Source organism: Ochotona princeps, chromosome 13 (genome assembly GCF_030435755.1).
Source record: "Ochotona princeps isolate mOchPri1 chromosome 13, mOchPri1.hap1, whole genome shotgun sequence".
In the NCBI taxonomy this organism is placed as follows: Eukaryota; Metazoa; Chordata; class Mammalia; order Lagomorpha; family Ochotonidae; genus Ochotona; species Ochotona princeps.
In genome coordinates, this window is record NC_080844.1 from 46,375,930 (window position 1) to 46,394,722 (window position 18,793).

General features: G+C 53.5%; 1 protein-coding gene across 1 annotated transcript; it reads left to right on the forward strand.

Annotated features, from left to right (window-relative positions):
- The first annotated feature begins 8,270 nt into the window (after positions 1–8,270).
- KAZALD1 (Kazal type serine peptidase inhibitor domain 1) lies at positions 8,271–12,244 on the forward strand. Its single transcript, XM_004579945.2, has 5 exons — positions 8,271–9,545; positions 9,939–10,493; positions 11,594–11,754; positions 11,834–11,981; positions 12,139–12,244. The coding sequence occupies exons 2-5, from the start codon at positions 9,992–9,994 to the stop codon at positions 12,228–12,230; spliced, it is 903 nt and encodes a 300-aa protein (XP_004580002.2). The 5' UTR covers positions 8,271–9,545; positions 9,939–9,991; the 3' UTR covers positions 12,231–12,244.
- The last annotated feature ends 6,549 nt before the right edge of the window (positions 12,245–18,793 follow it).

Sequence of the window (18,793 nt, forward strand, 5' to 3'; positions counted from 1 at the left end):
AAAGAATATGTGAGCCTAAAATGAGCTCTCATGTGTACACTCTGGCAGCACCTTGTAGACAGTGGTATTGAGAAGGAGCTGTTAGGACAAAGCAGGAATTACATAATCAAGGGACCATGGCAGGCAGGAAGCTGAAGGGAGGGAAGCAGGCCAGGCGGGGACAGCAGTGGGTAAGCTGCCAGCTCTATCAAAAGAGCAGCCAGTGCTCACGGTTGAATTTGGCTAGGTGACCAGATGCTCTGTTTCTATAGGTTACTTGCTTTCAGAAGCCTGCCAGATTGGCATGATGGCTCAATTGGCTAAACCTCCCCCCTTCAAGTGCTGGGATACCATATGGGTGCCAGTTCATGTCCCACCTGCTCCACTTCCCTTCCAGCTCCCTGCTTGTGGCCTGGGAAAGCAGTAGAAGCTGGCTCAAAGCCTTGGGACCCTGCATCTGCATGGGAGACCCAGAGGAGGCTCCTGCCTTCCGATCAGCTCAGCTTCAGCCATTGAAACCACTTGGGAAGTGAACCAGCAGATAGAGAATATTTCTCTCTATTTCTCTTTCTCTCTGTTAATCTGCCTTTCCAATAAAAATAAATAATTTAAGGAAAAAAAAGCAACAGCAGCAGCCTGTCAACATCAGGCGTATTCCTGATTTTTTTTCACTTCCCACCATTCTATTGCAACACTAGGAGAAGCTTGGGCCCTGTCAAGGCCTCTCTAAACAACTTGGCTTGATCATTCTTGGCCCCAATTTTAGATTTTTATATAAAACTTCTCAGCATTTAAACATTGGCCATGAGTGAAAAATCTAAAAAAACGTTGTGCCAAAAAACTACATGTCTGAAGGCTGAATCCTGCCTTGTTTCCCAGAAGCAGATGAAGTGCAGCTGGGTTGTGGCCCTGGTTAAGCTGAGAATGCAAACCTGGATTTTAAGTCAAACCAAGAATGTCTCCTGGGCTGTGTCACAGTAGCTGGCACTGTGGCAGGTATGGCACCTCACACAGATGGTGCTTGTGGGTAGGTTGGTGTTACCAGCACATGGCATGTAAGAGCTGGGTCACAGCAGCCTGCGAAACATTCAAGGTTTTTGTTTGTTTTAATAATTATCTTGAGAGACACAGAGTTCCCATCTGCTATTTCACTCCCCCAGAGGCCTGCATGTGGCTGGGGCAGAGCTGAAGTGAGAAGCAGGGAGCTCACCCCTGTTCTCCCACGTGGGTGACAGGAGCCAGCTACTTGCATCCTTACCTGGTGTCTCCTTCCACATCAGCAGGAAGCTGGAGTCAGAGGCGTAGCTGGAGTTGAACCCAGGAACTTGCGTGTGGAACATAAGTGTCTTAGCTGCTGGCCCAAACCCCCAACCCAGTCCTTTCTCAGTGCTCCAGAAGGAGTGTCACAACAGGTTAAGTCCCAAGACCCAGCAGATCTCAATACCTAGTTTGTAGTTTCATATTTATTTTTTGAGATGTATTTCTTATTTATTTTTATTGGAAAGGTAGAATTACAGAAAGAAAGAGATGCAGAAAAAAAGATCTTCCATCTGCTAGTTCACTGCCCAAGTGGTCACAATGGCAGGAGCTGAACCAATCCAACGCCAGGAGCCGGGAGCCTGCTCTGTGTCGCCCATGTGGGTACAGGGTCCCAAAGCTTTGGGCCGTCTTCCACTACTTTCCCAGGTCACAAGCAGGGAGCTGGATGGGAAGTAGAGCAGCCAGAACCTGAACTGGCACCCATATGGGATCCCAGCATGTGTAAGGCGAGGATTTAGCCAATGAGCCATTGCACCGGGTCCCCATATTTCTTATCTTTTCTTTTCTTTCTTTCTTTCTTTCTTTCTTTCTTTCTTTCTTTCTTTCTTTCTTTCTTTCTTCCTTCCTTCCTTCCTTCCTTCCTTCCTTCCTTCCTTCCTTCCTTTCTTTCTTTCTTTCTTTCCTTCTTTTTCTTTTTCTTTTCTTTTCTTTTCTTTTAATAAATGCCACAGCCTGTGATACCAGCATCCCCTATGGGTGCCAGTTTGTGTTAGGCTGCTCCACTTCTTTTGTTTTTAAAGATTAATTTATTTTTATTGCAAAGTCAGATATACATATAGAGAGAGGAGAAGAGACAGAAATATCTTCCGTTCAATGATTCACTCCCCAAGTGACCACAATGGCTGGAGCTGCGCCGATCCAAAGCCAGGAGCCAGGAGCTCTTCTGGGATTCCACATGGGTGCAGGGTACCAAGGCTTTGGGCCATCCTCAACTGCTTTCCCAGGCCACAAGTAGAGAGCTGGATGGCAAACAGGGCTGCCAGGATTAGAACCAGTACCCATATGGGATCCTGGCGTTCAGGGTGAGGATTTTAGCTGCTAGGCCATGACGCCAGCACCCCTCCCCCTCATTTCTTTATAAATTAAAAAAAAAAGGTAGTTACTTGAAAGGGAGAGAAAGAATTTCCCATGTATTGGTTCAGTCCTCAAATGCCTGAAATCGTTAGGACTTGGACAAGTTGAAGCCAAGAGTAAGGAAGACAATCCAAGTCTCCCATGGACACATGGGTGGCAGAGCCCCAACTACTTGAACTACCTACCACCTGTTGCCTTCCAGGATGGGCGTTAACAGGAAGCTGCAGCCGAAGAAGAATCATTGTGCCTTTAAATTCCCACACCCATGTGGGATCCGTATGTTCCAAGAGGTGACAATTGCTATGTTAAACACCCGCCCCTACCCTGTGTTCTAAGAGCTAAGGATTAAAAATGAGATGTGAGCAAGGATACTTTTCACTGCAAACATGGTTTAGAGGTCCAGATCTCTTTCTGTTTGTTTGTTTTAATAATTATCTTGAGAGACACAAGGTCTTGCTGGGGCTCTCTAGAAGATAACTTTTTCTCTTAAGAGAGGTGTCTCTTAAGGTGTTTCTCCTGTGAGGCAAAGGCTTGGGTACAGGTAGTGTATTTGGGAGGTTGTCCCCAGAAGACATGGTGAGAGGGAGCAGAAACATAAAGGGTGCATTAGAGAATGAAGCGAGGAAATTGCGGTTTCCTCTCACTGGACTCCTCTGCAAATCTTTGTAGACTATGCTTCACAATTATCTTGTTGAAAGACAAGGTGGGGCCTGGTGCCATGACCTAGTGGCTAAAGTCCTTGCCCTGAACGTGCCGGGATCCCATATGGGTGCCGGTTCTGGTCCCGGCAGCTCCACTTCCCATCCAGCTCCCTGCTTGTGGTCTGGGAAAGCAGTTGAGGACGGCCCAAAACCTTGGTACCCTGCACCCGCATGGGAGACCTGGAGAAGGTTCCTAGCTCCTGGCTTCAGATCAGCGCAGTACCGGCCGTTGTGCTCAATTGGGGAGTGAAGCATCGGACGGAAGATCTTCCTCTCTGTCTCTTCTCCTCTCTGTATATCTGACTTCGTAATAAAAAAAAAAAAAAAAAATCTTTTAAAAAAGAAAGAAAGACAAGGCAGCCAGGATGTCTCCACCAACTTCATCCCCAAGGATGGGCCTCGCTCCTGAGCTCTGTGGCACAAGGATGGGCCTCGCTCCTGAGCTCTGTGGCAGTTCTGGCCCATCCTGCATGCCAGCCAAGCTCATTCTGGGGGCCAGACAACCGCCCAAGGCTGTGAAACTTATGGATTGGCATGGGCACCATCTGCAGGTAGCCTTAGTGAGAACCCAGAAAAGTGATGGGCACTTCCCCTGTGTGCTGTGGATAGACTCATGGCCCAGGGTGACCACTCCTTGGTTATGGGATTAACTCCCAAGCCGAGGCAATGAAAGGTTTCTTTGGGATGTGAGGCATATAGATGCCTTGCTGGGAGCTGTTTGCATGGCCTTCTTCCCTGGCTGCTTGGAAGAGGACTGTCAGGCTTGGAGATTCTGGAGTGAGGTTCAGGAGCGGGTCTAGAGCAGAGACAGGAACCTGGGTGGCAGCCGGAAGGCAGGAGCAGTCACTGCATAGGTGTGAGCAGAAGTCATTTCAGCAACCTTACTTACAGAGGCCTGTCAGCAAGTAGCAAGTGCAAGGAAGGATAAGGTGGGATCACATCTTCCTTATGAGTCTGCCTACTGAGAAGTGGACTTGGACTTCAATCAGTGGCTCTCTACCCATGCCCACAGCTTTCCCAGCATGGAGACGCCCAGGGTGCCAAGATGAGAGTGTATTCAGCTATTACAACTGGCTGCTTTTCCAATCACTGCCTTTTGATCATAGTAACTTAAAAACAAACTCATGTATTACATGACATTCTGTATCAGTACCGATTCTGCTGGCTTTTTTTTGGTGTCTGCCTTAGCCTGTCTAACCCACAAAAGACCCATTTACTCACCTTGTGGTTACACAAACCCATATGTGTTATACATTAGTTACACAAATACACAAGTGACACAAAAACTGGTGAAATTGGAGTATGAGCCACTGTTTACTTAATAATATAATAGTAATATGGTTTTCTTGGTTTTGCAAGATGATATCAATCAGTTGGGTGAGGGGTACATGGGAAATTTCTATTAGTTTTTGCAACTTTTTTGCAAGTCTAAAGTTATTTCAATAAAAGGTTTAAGAATCCCAGGGAGAGGGCCCGGTGGCGTGGCCTAGCGGCTAAAGTCCTCGCCTTGAACGCCCCGGGATCCCATATGGGCGCTGGTTCTAATCCCGGCAGCTCCACTTCCCATCCAGCTCCCTGCTTGTGGCCTGGGAAAGCAGTTGAGGACGGCCCAATGCATTGGGACACTGCACCCGCGTGGGAGACCTGGAAGAGGTTCCAGGTTCCCAGCTTCGGATCAGCGCGCATACCGGCCCGTTGCGGATCATTTGGGGAGCGAAGCATCAGATGGAAGATCTTCCTCTCTGTCTCTCCTCCTCTGTGTATATCTGGCTGTAATAAAATGAATAAATCTTTAACAAAAAAAAAAAAAAAAGAATCCCAGGGAAAAAGGCTGGTGCTGTGGTGCCACAGGTTAACCTGCCACCTGTAGCACTGGCATCCCACATGAGTACTAGGCTGCAGTCTTGGCCACTCCATTTTTCATCCAGCTCCTTGCCTAAGCAGAAGACGGTCCAAGTGCCTGCCTGAGCCCCTGCCACCCACATGGGAGGCCAAAATGGAACTCTTGGCCCCTGGATACCAAGTGTTTGGAAGAATGTGGCATAATGAGAACTCTCATATCTGCTGGTGATTAAGTAAATCGATACAGTCACTTTGGGAAAAAGGTTTGGTACTATCTTCTGAAGTTGTTTGATTCATATGGCATGAAGAACCCATTTCGCTTCTAGGTATGCCCCAGTGTAAGTGTTACAAACAGGTGAAATGAGGGCACAGAGATGGAAGGAGCTGCCTACATGGGGTGAGAGAGAATAGCCGAGAAGGATGAAAATACAGTTTATGGGCCTGACACCATAGCCTAGTGGCTAAAGTCCTTGCCTTGCATGCTCCAGGATCTCATTTGGGCACCGATTCTAACCCCACTTCCCATCCAGCTTCCTGCTTGTGGCCCGGGAAAGCAGTTGAGGACGGTCCAAAGCCTTGGAACCCTGCACCCGCATGGGAGATCTGTAAGAGGCTCCTGGCTCCTGGCTTTGGATGGGCTCAGTTCTGGCCATTGTGGCCGCCTGGGAGTGAATCAGCACACGGAGGATCTTCCTCTCTGTCTCTCTTCATCTCTGTATATCTGCTTTTCCAATAAAAAGAAATCTTTAAAAAAAAATACAATTTGTAACAATCAATTGAGGTAAGTATCCACGCTGTGTGGCTTTCTTCCTGTTTACTTCATAAGAAAAAATCTTTAGAAAGATACTACCTATAGCATGATTTAAACATCCTTCTATTAATGCAATGTTTCCCAACTCATCAGGTTGGATGGAGCGAGCATCCTCACCTGAAGCGCAGATGGGATGCTGGGGGTTGGCAGGATTAAGAGGGAGGTGTTGCCTCCTGAAATACTTGCTTAGTGTTTCATCTTACCTGCCTATTCCAGCTTTCTCCTTTTGCCTCCACATTCTCACTTATCTGCCAAAAAGAGCCTTTATGTACTCTTTATTATGAAAAACAATTTTTACAAAATAAAGGAATCGTGAACATTATTCTCAACCCTCACATTCCCATGGGATGCTTATTGATGATTGTAGTTGCGATCCAAATCTGAATAATTCTCCTCCTAACCTTGTTTGCCTACACGTATTTTTCATTTGGCCTGAGTTTACCTATTTATCAAAGTGGGTAGCTATAGCACACTCCATCTTCATTATCCACACAGAGCCTTCTCAATTGAGTCGATTTTAGCATCCACAGGAAGCACCATGGCTCTGTGTCTGTCTCTACAGGTCAGTATGGACCATTTTTTAATTTTTTTTTAATTGGAAAGGTGTATATGCAGATAGGAGGAGAGACAGAGAGGAAGATCTTCTGTCCAATGGTTCACTCCCCAAGTGACTGGGACGGCTGGAGTTGAGCCAATCTGAAGCCAGGAGCCAGGAGCTCTTCCAGGTCTCCCACACAGGTGCAGCGTCCCAAGGTTTTGGGCTGTCCTCGACTGCTTTTCCAGGCCACAGGCAGGGAGCTGGACAGGGTTGCCGGGATTAGAACCGGCACCCATATGGGATCCTGGCGCATGCAAGGTGAGGATTTTAACCACTAGGCCATGGCGCCAGGGCCTGGACCATTTGTTTTGCTTCAAGGTTACACACTGCACTGCTTTCAGAAGCTGTGTGACAACAGGGTTTCTCAAACAACAAAATGGCCTTTTTCATCCTGTCACTACACTGCCCAGCTATTTCTTGGATCAAGGGCTGAAAGAAAGTAAATATGTGACAATCCGAGCACTCCAGCCTGATTGCTAGTGGAAAGCATACAGCATTCTACACCTTCTGTGATCATCGGATAGAAGAGCTTTCTCTTTCTCTCCTTCTCTCTGTATATGATTTTCCAATACAAAAAAAGATTTGGGGCCCGGCGGCGTGGCCTAGCGGCTAGGGTCCTCGCCTTGAAAGCCCCGGGATCCCATATGGGCGCTGGTTCTAATCCCAGCAGCTCCACTTCCCATCCAGCTCCCTGCTTGTGGCCTGGGGAAGCAGTCGAGGACGGCACAAGGCTTTGGGACCCTGCACCCGCGTGGGAGACCCGAAGAGGTTCCTGGTTCCCGGCTTCGGATCGGCGCATACCGGCCCGTTGCGGCTCACTTGGGGAGTGAAGCATCGGATGGAGGATTTGATCCCCAAAGTCTTATGCAGAAGGTTCTGTGGATGGAAACAATCCAGCTGAAAGGTGGAATTCCTGAGAAGCGATGCAACTGGGTTAGGTTCTGAAGGTGGAGCCCATGATGGAATCATCGTGGATAGGTAACGCAGGACACACAGTTCCTCTTGCCCCATGATGTTCTGCCTCAGTGCATTTGAAGATATGGGAATGTGTCCAGATTTCATATATTTTTTAATATTCCATTTTATTTATTTGGACTGCAGAGTTAGGAAGAGAACTTTCACCTGATCTGCTGGTACACTCCCCAGATGGACTTCATGGTGGGGAAGTGGGAGTAGGGCCAGGCCAAAGCCAGGAGCTTCTTTCAGGCTTCCCACATAGATGGCAGGGACCTAAGCACTTGCCCATTTACAGGGAGCTGGATCAGAAGTGGTGCCCACGTGGGATGCCTGTATCTTCCTAGGGTAAAATCTCTACTTAATAAAAGCAGAGCCCCATACAGGGTCAGCATCCCTGGCCTGGGGTCCCAGGTTTGCACGGAGTGTCGGGTCATCAGCCGCATGCCCGCCAGAGGGCGCTCGTCCCCTGTCTATACCGCTCATTCCATCAACAACTCAGAAGAAAACCCAAGTTAAACAGGGACACTCAGGAAACGTCTTTCACATTTAATCCACAAATATTGACGGAGAATTTACTGTGCCTCCAGTCGCGGGGCTGGGACCATAAGATAAAGTGGAGAGTTAGGCACGATTCCCGCTTCTCCAAAGCCAAGACAGAAAGCAAACAACTGGCTATAATCAAGTGGGATAAGGATCGGCTGCGGGTCCTAAGACCCCCGTCGCTTCCACTCGGCCTCAGGGCGGCCATCTCGGCCCTAGGGCGTCTGGCCGGTCAGCGCCAGGGACTTCCCCTCCCGCGCCTGTTCTAAGCTTTCAGCGGCTGCTTCCCGCCGCAGGCCGACCCTTCAGGGTCCCTCGAGGCCAACGACGCGGGGTGACCCGCGGCGGGCGGCCGCAGCAGGTTTCTGCCAGCGTCTCCCCCGCCCCGGTTTAAAGCCCGCGGGCTTTTCCTGCTCTGCATTCCTAGATTTCCTGTTCCAACTCTCGCGACAGTTTGAGGATTCGCGTGAAGTGCCCGTTTCGTCGCACTTTGGTTTAAGCCGCCGAACACGGTTTTTTGCCCTGGCCCGTCTCGTCAGTGATCTTCCGGCCAGAATGGGGTCTCTGCAGCTCAGGAACCCCCAAATGCCTGGGCTCGGCCGAGTTCAGGGGCGGAGTTGGCGGGGAGGGAGGTGTTTGTTCTGGAAGGACCAGTGCGCATGCGGCAGCGGCCCGGCTGAGCTGGACCGAGCCTGACTTAGAACCGCCGCCTCCCTGGCTGCCAATGGCGGTTTCCGTTTCCTTACCAACTTGACCGCGGCTCGGCTTCCTCGAGCCTTGGAGATAGGCGGACGGGCAGGCCGGGGCGGGGCCTCCAGCAAGTCTCCTCTCCGCCCCCGGAGTGCCACGGTGGCGCTGGGGGCGGCTGCGGAGACCGAGTGCCCCGGGCCCTGCAAGCCTCGCCAGCACAACCCTGTAATCCCGACCCTGCGCGACGGCCGCCCGAAAGGCGCCCCGCCTGCTTCTCGGCTGCGGCCGCCGGCCGGCTCCCACCTCTAATCACCCGGCCGTCTGGGGGCTGGAGCTCCTGCCAGATGTGGGGTGGGAGGGAAGAAGCTGGTGCGACCGGGAAAGGCAGACGCAAACGCTGGGTCTCTGGGCCTTGGCCAAGGAGCAGGGGGCCGGGGGCAAGGCTTGCAGGGGCCCCCTTTTCCTCCTCGGAAAGCCTGCCCTGGGCTTCTGGGCGACACCACCAGTGGTTAGCCCTGCCCTCCCTCCCCCTCCCAGGAGCGCCCATATGTCAACAAAATGACTTGGCACCGGATCTCCAACCGCCTTCCCATTATGCAGCCACTCTAGCTGGCCCCAGGGACTGTGAAGTCAGATGGACGGGCCTAGCCTCTCAGCCAACCTCGAAGCTCCCCAGCCACCCCTGCTCCGGTCTCCGCTCCTCAGCCCTTCCCTCCCTCCCTCCCTCACAGTGGCTGCTCCTCCGGTTAGGGCTCCAGAGCTCTCCTTGGGATTTTGAGATTTTGGGTCAGGGGAAATGGCCAGAAAAGGGTCCCCTGCGGCTGCATAAAACCCGCAGCCTCTCAACTAGGGGAAGGCGGGTGCGACCTCGAGGGGCGGGGAGAGGGGGCGGAGGCACCGTCGAGTGACTCCAAGTTGTGGGTTCTCGCCTAGAGCCTCCGGCCAGCCCCCTTCGCACACAGGGTGCCTCTACATTTTTCGCCACCGCCTGCTGGGCACCGCAATCAGGGGTCTATTCCTGCCCGGATATCAGGTGAGCGCCCTGGCATCCAGGCTATACAGGAGAGGCACCACTGCCCACCTTCTCCATTAGCCAACTTTCCCTGGATTTGTCCACTCCCATGCATCTCTGGGGGCTAGGAGGGTCAGAACCGGGTGACATCCGTGGTTGTTGGTATGTTAGTGTGGGCTTGAACGTGGTCTCTGTGTCTTCCAAGCTCCCATCCCCAATAGCCCAATCAATTGCCAATCGCATCACAGGATAATCCTGAGTGACTCTGGGGGTTTTAATGTTAAGGGTGGGAGTGAGAAGGCTGCTTAACTCCAAGATCTTGGAGAAGAGGGGGCTGTGCTAAGGCCGAGCAATGAGGGTGGTCTTAAGGCCCTGGCATTGTTTCTGACCGCTGGGTCTGGCCTCCCTTCCTAGCTGGACGCCGCTGATGCTCCACGCGCTGGCTCGCAGGGACTCCTGGTGAAGCCATGCCGCAGCCGCCTGCTGCTCTAGCCTTGACATTGCCCCTGCTGCTCCTGGTAGTGCTGGTGCAGATTCTGTCCCCGGCAGGCGGGAGACCATCCCCTAGCCCGGACTACCTGCAGCGCGGCTGGCTGCGGCTGCTGGCTGAGGGCGAGGGATGTGCGCTCTGCCGGCCGGAGGAGTGCGCCGAGCCGCGGGGCTGCCTGGCGGGCCGGGTGCTGGACGCGTGCGGCTGCTGCTGGGAATGCGCCAACCTGGAAGGCCAGCTCTGCGACCTAGACCCCGGCGCTCATTTCTACGGGCGCTGCGGGGAGCAGCTCGAGTGCCGGCTGGACGGTGACCTGAGCCGCGGAGAGATGCTGGAGCCGCTGTGTGCCTGCCGCTCGCAGCGGCCGCTTTGCGGCTCCGACGGCCGCACCTACGCCCAGATCTGCCGCCTTCAAGAGGCTGCCCGCGCTCAGCCGGACGCCAACCTCACCGTGGCGCACCCAGGGCCCTGCGAATCGGGTATGCGCGGCTTGGGGGTCACTCTCCCCAGCACCCGGACTTCCTAACGCCGGACAGTATTGAATTCTGGCCTGCAGAACGACTATAATGTGGCCAGGAAGGGTCTTGCCTCGGGCATACAACGCTGTGCTGTACTTTGAGGGCCCTCAAAGGCCGCCCTCTGAAGGTGTATGGCCACCTGCTGGCGCTGAGCCCCGGGAAAGCACTAGAACCAGCGAGCAGGGGCCAGCTTTCTGAGGCAGCAGGCATATAGTCAAGGGAGAGAGGGAAAATACCCCCAGATTTCGCCCGGGGCAGCAGGTTCCTATGCGACGCAATCAGGCTGTGTGTGTGTGTGAAGGGGGAGGGAGATTCTGAGCAAGATCAGCCAACCCAGCAGCTCTTTTCTCTAGCGTCTGGGGGACCAGAGAAGGGGGCAGTTGTTCCAGCTCTCCCTCCCCACATCCCAGGGGCCCGGGGCATTCAGATCTCCAGTTCTCTCTGGCAGCTTTAGTAGCTTTCACTTCCTGAGCCCCAGTTCCAAGTCTGGCTTGGCTGAGGCTTCCAGGAAAACAAACCCTTCCATCCCCACGGGGGTCCCAACAAACTCACCACCCCTACCGGCTTCAGGTTTCCTGCTGGCTTTCCAGATCTGGTTTCAGGTTCTCCTCAGTTGCCCTGTGGATTCCCCAGGGGTGGGTGTGTGTGTGTGTGTGTGTGTGTGGTGGGGGAGGGCCTGGTTAGAGAAGGGGGTGTTGGTTAAAAACACAGCAGGGAAGGGGCCCCTCTGGGGGGGTGGAATAGGGATAGAGGAGCAGTCTGGGACAGAGTGTGGCAGCCAAGCCAGGGTGTAGGTGCCCATGCTTGCTTGTTTGTGCACCGTGTCCTCATGGCGTGTGTGCATGTGCATGCATGTGTAATCCCCCCCCCCCGTGTCTGTGCTCACACCCTGTGTGTGTGGAGAGCCCTGTTTGGGTGTGCACAAGTGTATCTGTTGTAGCTTGTCCAGGGACGTGCCTTTCCCTCCGTGTGCCTTGTGTCCCCTCACAGGCTCCTATGTCTTGCTGTGCAACGCCCCCCCATGCCATCCTGCCTCAGGCCTCCTGCCTCTGTTCCCCTAGAGCCCCAGATCGTGTCGCAGCCACACAACATCTGGAACGTCACCGGGCAGGACGTGATCTTCGGCTGCGAGGTGTTTGCCTATCCCATGGCCTCCATCGAGTGGCGGAAGGATGGCTTGGACGTCCAGCTGCCAGGGGATGACCCCCATGTCTCCGTGCAGGTAGGCGCAGGCAGCAGAGACCTGCTTCTGGCAACCCCCTTGCCCCAAAGGCCTTTTCTGATGCCTCATCTGGCTCCAGTTTAGGGGAGGCCCCCAGAGGTTTGAGGTGACTGGCTGGCTGCAGATCCAGGCTGTGCGCCCCAGTGATGAGGGCGTGTACAGGTGTCTCGCCCGAAACGCCCTGGGTCAGACTGAGGCCCAGGCTATGCTGACAGTGCTCACACCAGGTAAGGGGTCCTGGGGCTTCAGGGAGGGTCTGGCTAAGGGCCCTTGAGTGTGTGTGTGCGTGCACGCGTGTGTGCACATGAGTGCTGCAAGTGCTGCCCCATGGAGGGGGACGTGGGCGCTCCAGCCTCTCTCTCCTGCTCCCTCTTCTCTGTGCAGACCAGCTGAACTCCACAGGCTTCTCCCAGCTGCCACCACTGAGCCTGCTCCCTGAGGAGGCCGCCGAGAGTGAAGAGAGCGATTACTACTAAGTGCAGAGCCCGGGGGTGGCGGGTGGGAGTGGGTGTGGGGGTCAGCTCTGTTCTGGAAGAGATTCAGAAATGGGGTGTAGGTTCCTGCACAGCTTGCTGTGAGACTCTTCCTAAAAGGCAGTCCTGAAGTGGCAGCAGGGGAGGAAGGCTGCAAAGGGTCCTGGCAGGAGATCTCACCTAGTCTCAGTTTACTTCTTTCCCCAAGTTTCCCCTGTCTCTGGAGTCCCAGCTGTGCTGACACTGCAGTGTGCTTGGCTGCGGTCCCTGCAAGACAGCAGGGAGCTGGTGGGGGCCAACACAGGGGCAGCTCTGTCCTGCGCAGCTAGGCGCAGGAGAACGCACCAATAAAACAAATGAACAAGCGAAACTGCATTTCTATACAGACAGTTCCAGGCACTTGCTGGCCAGAGGCACAGAGAGCCTGGAGCCCACCCTGCTCTACCTGTTTCCCATCAGAGTGGGAGGCTGGTGGAGGGAGTGTCAGTGGGGAACCAGGCTGAGACCTGAATTTGAAAGCATAAAACAGATAGGGTGGCAGAGAAGCTTGGCTAGCTATGTGGGAGACCCCCCTTCCCAACTCGCCCAGGAGTCTACTCACTTCCCAAACGAACCCCAGGCCAGCACTGGCCCCCAAAGTGCCGAGTCCTGTGGCTTGGCCCCTCACAGAACTGCATGCTTTGGCACCCCGCCTCTGTCCCCACAGTCTCCTTCCCTGGCCCAAGACCCAGATGGAAGGAGAGACTAGAACTTGACTGCCTCCCGCACCCAGCCTCGCCCGGAGCCCGGTGCCAGGCGGGAGGAACCATTCTTGGCTCAGCGTCTGCATTTGTCCTCGGGGAGGGGGGTGCCCACGCAGGAGGGGAGTGGCCAGGAACCCCAGCCGCCCTTCCCACCACCACTCACCCCTCCTCCATCTCCTGCCGCCCAGTCCCGGGCCCCAGAGACCAGTTCTGTGACCTAACTCAGGAGGCGCTAGCGGGTGGAGTACCAGAAGGCATCCCAAGCCGACCACAGCGGCGGAGCGGAGCAGGGGGCGTGCTGCGGGACGGGGGACGTGGGGGACGCCGCATCCACCAGTCATGCTCCCGGCGGGCTCCTGGATGCGACCGCACCCATTTGCAGGCAAAGTGGAGGCTCCACGCCCCAAAGCCCCTCAACCCCGGAACGTCTCGCCGCTCCCAGTGGAATCCGAGGTCCTTTAGGAAGCAGCCTCAGTTTCCCGCCCCGCGTCCCGGCCCGGCGTGGGAGAACCCGCACCATCTCCGCTCTCCCCGCACCCCGCCTGGGCTGCGGCGGACGGCTTTAATAACGTCGCTGGAAAGTGACACGCGATTTATTATTAAAGTAATGCGGGCGCGGGGACGGGAAAGGTTTAATAAACGCGCCGAGATGCCGAGGATTATTCACCGCAAATAAATGAGAGCGCGGGCGGCGTTTTAATAAATAATTTCCCACCGCTCCCTGGGGAGAATCGGGAGGGGCGGGGCGGGGGAAGCCAGGCCGCGGCCGCCGGTCGACTTTCGCCCTCCCCTCCCCACGGGTGTCCTGCCCTTCCCAGCGGTTCCCGTCCTCGGTATCTCCCAGCCGAAGGGTGAGGCTTCGGGAGAGCTCACCCAGATCCGGGCCGGGAAGGGGCCCATCACGACCAGCCCCTCTCAGGTTTCGGAGTCTAGCGGCCTTGAGGGGATGCCGGCTGTGCGGCTACTCCTCAGTCCAGGTGCAAGGGAGTGAGCCGGCGACAACGTCAGCGCTGGTCAGTCTGCCTCTGACTGCCACTCCCTCCGGCTGATGGTCACTACCAAGGCTCCCAAGAAGCGTCCCCCAGCCGCACTGGTCTGACCAGAGGGCAGCCTCGCCAAGCCCAACTCTTGGCTAGCTGATGACCCGAGACCTGTAGCCCGGCTTCGGAGAGGGTCTAGATTGCACGCGTTGGAGAGCCGGGACAGGCTCTTGGCGTGGGCCGTGGTGGCAGGGTGTGCCTGGGACACACCTGGCGCCACAAGTTTTGTCCCTGGCTGTAAAGGAACGACATCTCCGGCAGCACACAAGAAGTAGCGAAGAGTGCCATCTGGTGGGCATTTTTCGTAGTGGCAGATGACGGGGGTTGGGGGCCTTGAGCCTAAAAAGACACTTTCCTTTGTATTCCTAGTGTTTACTAACTGCACATGTATGTGAAACACATGTGCGATTTCTTCATATCATATTTATCATTGCTTTCAGGTGTCTATAGAAGTTATATATGCGTGTGCGTGTTTCCATGCACATGTGAGCCTGTATACCACACTGTTACAGATATAGACTCTAAACGTACATTTTTTGGACACACATGTAGGTTTATCTAGGTATGTGTATACATACGTGTCGTACATGAGGATGTACTGTTATATATTGGTGCGTACACACCTTAATTTGCAAGTGTAGATGCGTCGTGTGTCATTCTTCCCACATTTGCTCCAGATCAGCACTGTTGTAGAGTATGCTGTGTGCACACATGTGTGACACTGTGCACGTGTGAGGACTGCAGACAGACTCTGGTGGGTCTTTTTTTTAAAGATTTATTTATTTTTATTGGAAACGCAGATCTACAGAGAAGGAGAAATGACCATCAGGGTCGCTCCGGAGCCCCCAAAATTAGATCAGATAGACAGAGACCAATAAGGAAAGCTTAGAACAGACAGGAAAAAGTCAGCTTGGATTACCATATACCTTACTAGGTAGGACACAAAGATCAGTTACTCCTCACGAAGGTATTGAAATTGTTCTGCTTCTCAATCGTTAACATTTGTCTTGTTAGAGTCATAAGCCTGTTTGGACTATCCTAAAATTCATAAAGTTCAGTAAAAATCACACTTCAATACTATAAGCTGCTAAATATAAACATGAAAATAGACAGGAGACAGCTGAATAGTAAGTACCCAGTTGTATTTATACTAAAATTGATATGTCAATCAAGTAGTTAAGAACTTGCATTTTCTAACACATTGGCTACCCAATACCATGTCAATTAACTTCATGATGTTGTAAATTTCCATGTTTCTTCCTGTTGTTGATGTTGTGTTGTGGCTTTTCATTGGAAGGGGTGATATTCTGTCAGCTCTACTTTTAGACCAGGGATGGTATCCCAATGAAACTGTTGAATTTGTCTGGACAATCAGATGTTGGCCTCTCCGCATGGTCCATGCCCGAAATGAAGGAATCATGACTGGTTATGAACTGTACTACTGTAACAATATGGAGGAATTCAATATGGGGGGATGGCTTAGGGAAGAGTTGGGGGAATCCCAGGGCCTATGAAACTGTGTCATAAAATGAAATAATAAAATATATGTTCCATTGTTTTCCCAGCTCTCCACAGGAGATTCTAAACAGGGAGCAGCTGTGGAGGTTTGCCGATGGCAATGCAGTGTTAGTGGCATCCAGTCTCACCTGGTGCCCAGTGCAGGGATGGGCAGGGGTCTGGGAGGCAGGTGGTGGGAGTAGGTTCTCTGAGGACAGTGATAGGGACACTTGGAGACAGCAGAATTCCTTCTGAGAGGTAGTGGGCTCTGTGGGCAGCTGCAGAGAAGGGGGGAGGGACCCTTAGTGCTAGACTGGGTGATGAGATCAGGACCAGACACTGAGGCAGGATGGGAGGGCAGAGCTGCAGGTGGCGGGGTGGCCCCAGCTTCCAGGAGGCCTCTCTCTCCACCACCTTCCCTTCATACCAGAACCCCTACCCTCTGCTGGTCCTTCCTCTGCTCCACCTGAGCCAGAGGTGCTGGGGGCAGAAGAGACTAAATACAAACTTTCGTGACTCCATGGTGGGTGAGGTAGATGGGGCAGGGCTCACTCAAACATCAGCATCCCAACCACCTGGCTCACTGCTGGCCCAGCCGGCTCAGCCTGGGGATTCAAACAAGAGGAAAGGTCACAGAGCAGCCCCTTCCTTATCTCTCCCCATCACCCTCGCCTTCTCTTCAGGTTGCACGGGGGAAGAAGCATCAGTTTTGCGCTTTCCTGTCCATTTTGGTGATAAGGCTTCCCCCACAGTCAGATGTTTTCTCCCATTGCCTTCGCGGAGAGCAGGTGGGAGGCAGGGTGCACTGGAGGCTGCTGCAGCCACACCCGTAGCCCCTTGGAAAGACAAGGTGCCCATGACTGTGCTAGAGCCTGGGGGGTAGTGACAGTCTCCCCAGTGAAGATTAGGACTCATAGGATGATTGATTCTTGTGGTCCCACCATGGATAACTGAAGCAGTCCCAGAGCTGACCCAGCCCTGACCTTAAGGTTCTGAGTGTGTTAGGGGCTAGGAGCTTAAGGGTAAACTGAAGTGGGAGTGAGGCTTTGCAGTGTGGGTTTGAGTTCCAGGTCACTGCTGCTGTTATAGAAAGAGAGAGAGAGAGAGCCTGGCGCCATGGCCTACTGGCTAAATGCTTGCCTGGCAAGTGCTGGGATCCTATATGAGTGCTCATTCATGTCCTAGCTGTTCCACTTCCTACCCAGCTCCCTGTTTGTGGCCTGGGAAGGCAGTCGAGGATTGCCTAAACCCTTGGGACTCTGCACCCACATGGGAGACCTAGAAGCTCTTGGCTCCTGGCTTTGAATGGGCTCAACTCCAGTCATTGTGGTTACTTGGGGAGTGAACCAGCAGATGGAAGATCTTTCTCTGTGTTTTTCCTTCTTTCTGAAAATCTGCTTTTTTGATTAAAAAAAAAAAAAACAAACAAGTAAATCTTAAAAAAAAAAAAAAGGAGAGATAATCTTTCGTCTGCTAGTTGACTCCTCAAATGACCACAAGAGCCAGGGCGGGGCTAGTCTAATGCAAGGAGCCAGGAACTCATCCCGGTTTCCCAGGTGAGTGGCTTGGGTTCCAGCACTATTGCCTTCCCAGGAGCATTAGCAAGGAACTGCCTCAGAAGCAGAGCAGTCAGCACTTCGTTGTGGGAAGCGGATGTCACCAGCGGCTGCCTAATCAGCCCTGCCACAGCACCGGCCCCGTGGGCAGGTTTCCTAGCTTCCTTTTTGGCAAAAATTGCTATGCAGGAGCTGCAACCAGGATGAATACAGAAGGGACTCTGTGAATGGTGGAATTTCCTGTAGCTGCTTTCCTGATGTGCAGCATGGGGGACCAGGGACAGAGCCTCCTGTTGTAGCACAAAAGGTGCTGTGTGTGGGAGAACTGGGTGATGGCAGTCTTGGCACCTGCCTGGAGGAGGCCTGAAGAGGTGGGGAAGGCTGAGACAGGATGGGGGTGCTGGTTGCAGCCTTCACATTCACCCCAACCCTCCTCCGGGAACCCCTGTCAGAGCCCAGGACTCTGGTTCTAGGGTCCTGTGGGAAGGGACGCCCCCACCTCGCCTCCATCCATCTCCTTTATCTGGACTGCTGAAGGCGGGAGCTCCAGTGGGGCCTTTGATGAGGAACAGATACAGACCAGGCGGAAGCAGCCGGAACTGTGTTGAGTGGGAGCACAGAGCAGGGCCAGGGGGTCAGAGAAGACAGATAAAGCTCATAGCAGCTGGGGCACAGGGGACCCCAAGGCAGGGGGAGCACAGGGGCTGCAGGCCTGAGAGAAGGCATGATTGGAAGGAGCTTCTGAAGGGGGCCCTTGGAGGACCCTGTGGGAGGAGGGACATGTGTGCAGGAAGGCCAGGGTCCCCCAGGGAAGCCTTGACTTGAAATGGCAGGGTGACCCTCAAGGTGCAGCCCAGGGCTGGGCTTCTGTGGGCACCGGACCTGTGAGGCAGAAGTGGGGTGGGGTGGGGTGGGCAGTGAGGCTGCACTCTCAGATCCTGTTTTAATTAACTGTGAGGGGCTGGGGGCCTCCCTGAGTGCCAGGGAGGGGAGCGGAGCAGACATTTATTTTCCTCTTTTCCCTTTTAAAGACAATTTTATTAAATCACTTTGTTTTCATTCTGGCTTGAACATGGGGTGTTTAAACAGGGAAGTAATTATTTCACCTTGTTTGCTTACAGAGAAAGGACAGCCAGGAAAGAGAGGGGAGCCGTGGTGACAGCAGGCACCCACACAGATACACATGCACACACTACCACACACACCCACAACAGCATCGACATCCACAAGCCCCTCACACCGACACACACTTTGTTTCCAATTTCCCCGGTATAGTCTGTCTCATCTGTGCGCATGCACACCCACAGTCTCCTGAAGACACACTCCTACACTGCTCGCATCCTGGAGAAAGCTCTCTCCTGCACAAAACACAGCACACTGTGCTCGCATACAGGCCCCTGGCAAGGCCTCAGACACCAGCTTTGGGCTCCTCTGGCTGGGGCTGCACACTGATACACACACACCTACTCCCTCACATACACACACCTGCATGCACACTGACACACACACACACACACACACACGCATAGGCACACCAGCATATTGCAGCATCCTCATCCCAGGGACCCATAAGTTCAGTCACACAATCTTACCCTGTCAGTCTCAAACATAAGTATACACACACACACACACACACACACCATGTTACAAGGACTCCAGGGCCAGGTTAGTATGAGGGAGCCATTGGCCCGGAAAGGCAGATCAGTATTGGGATTTTAATTCAAGCCAGG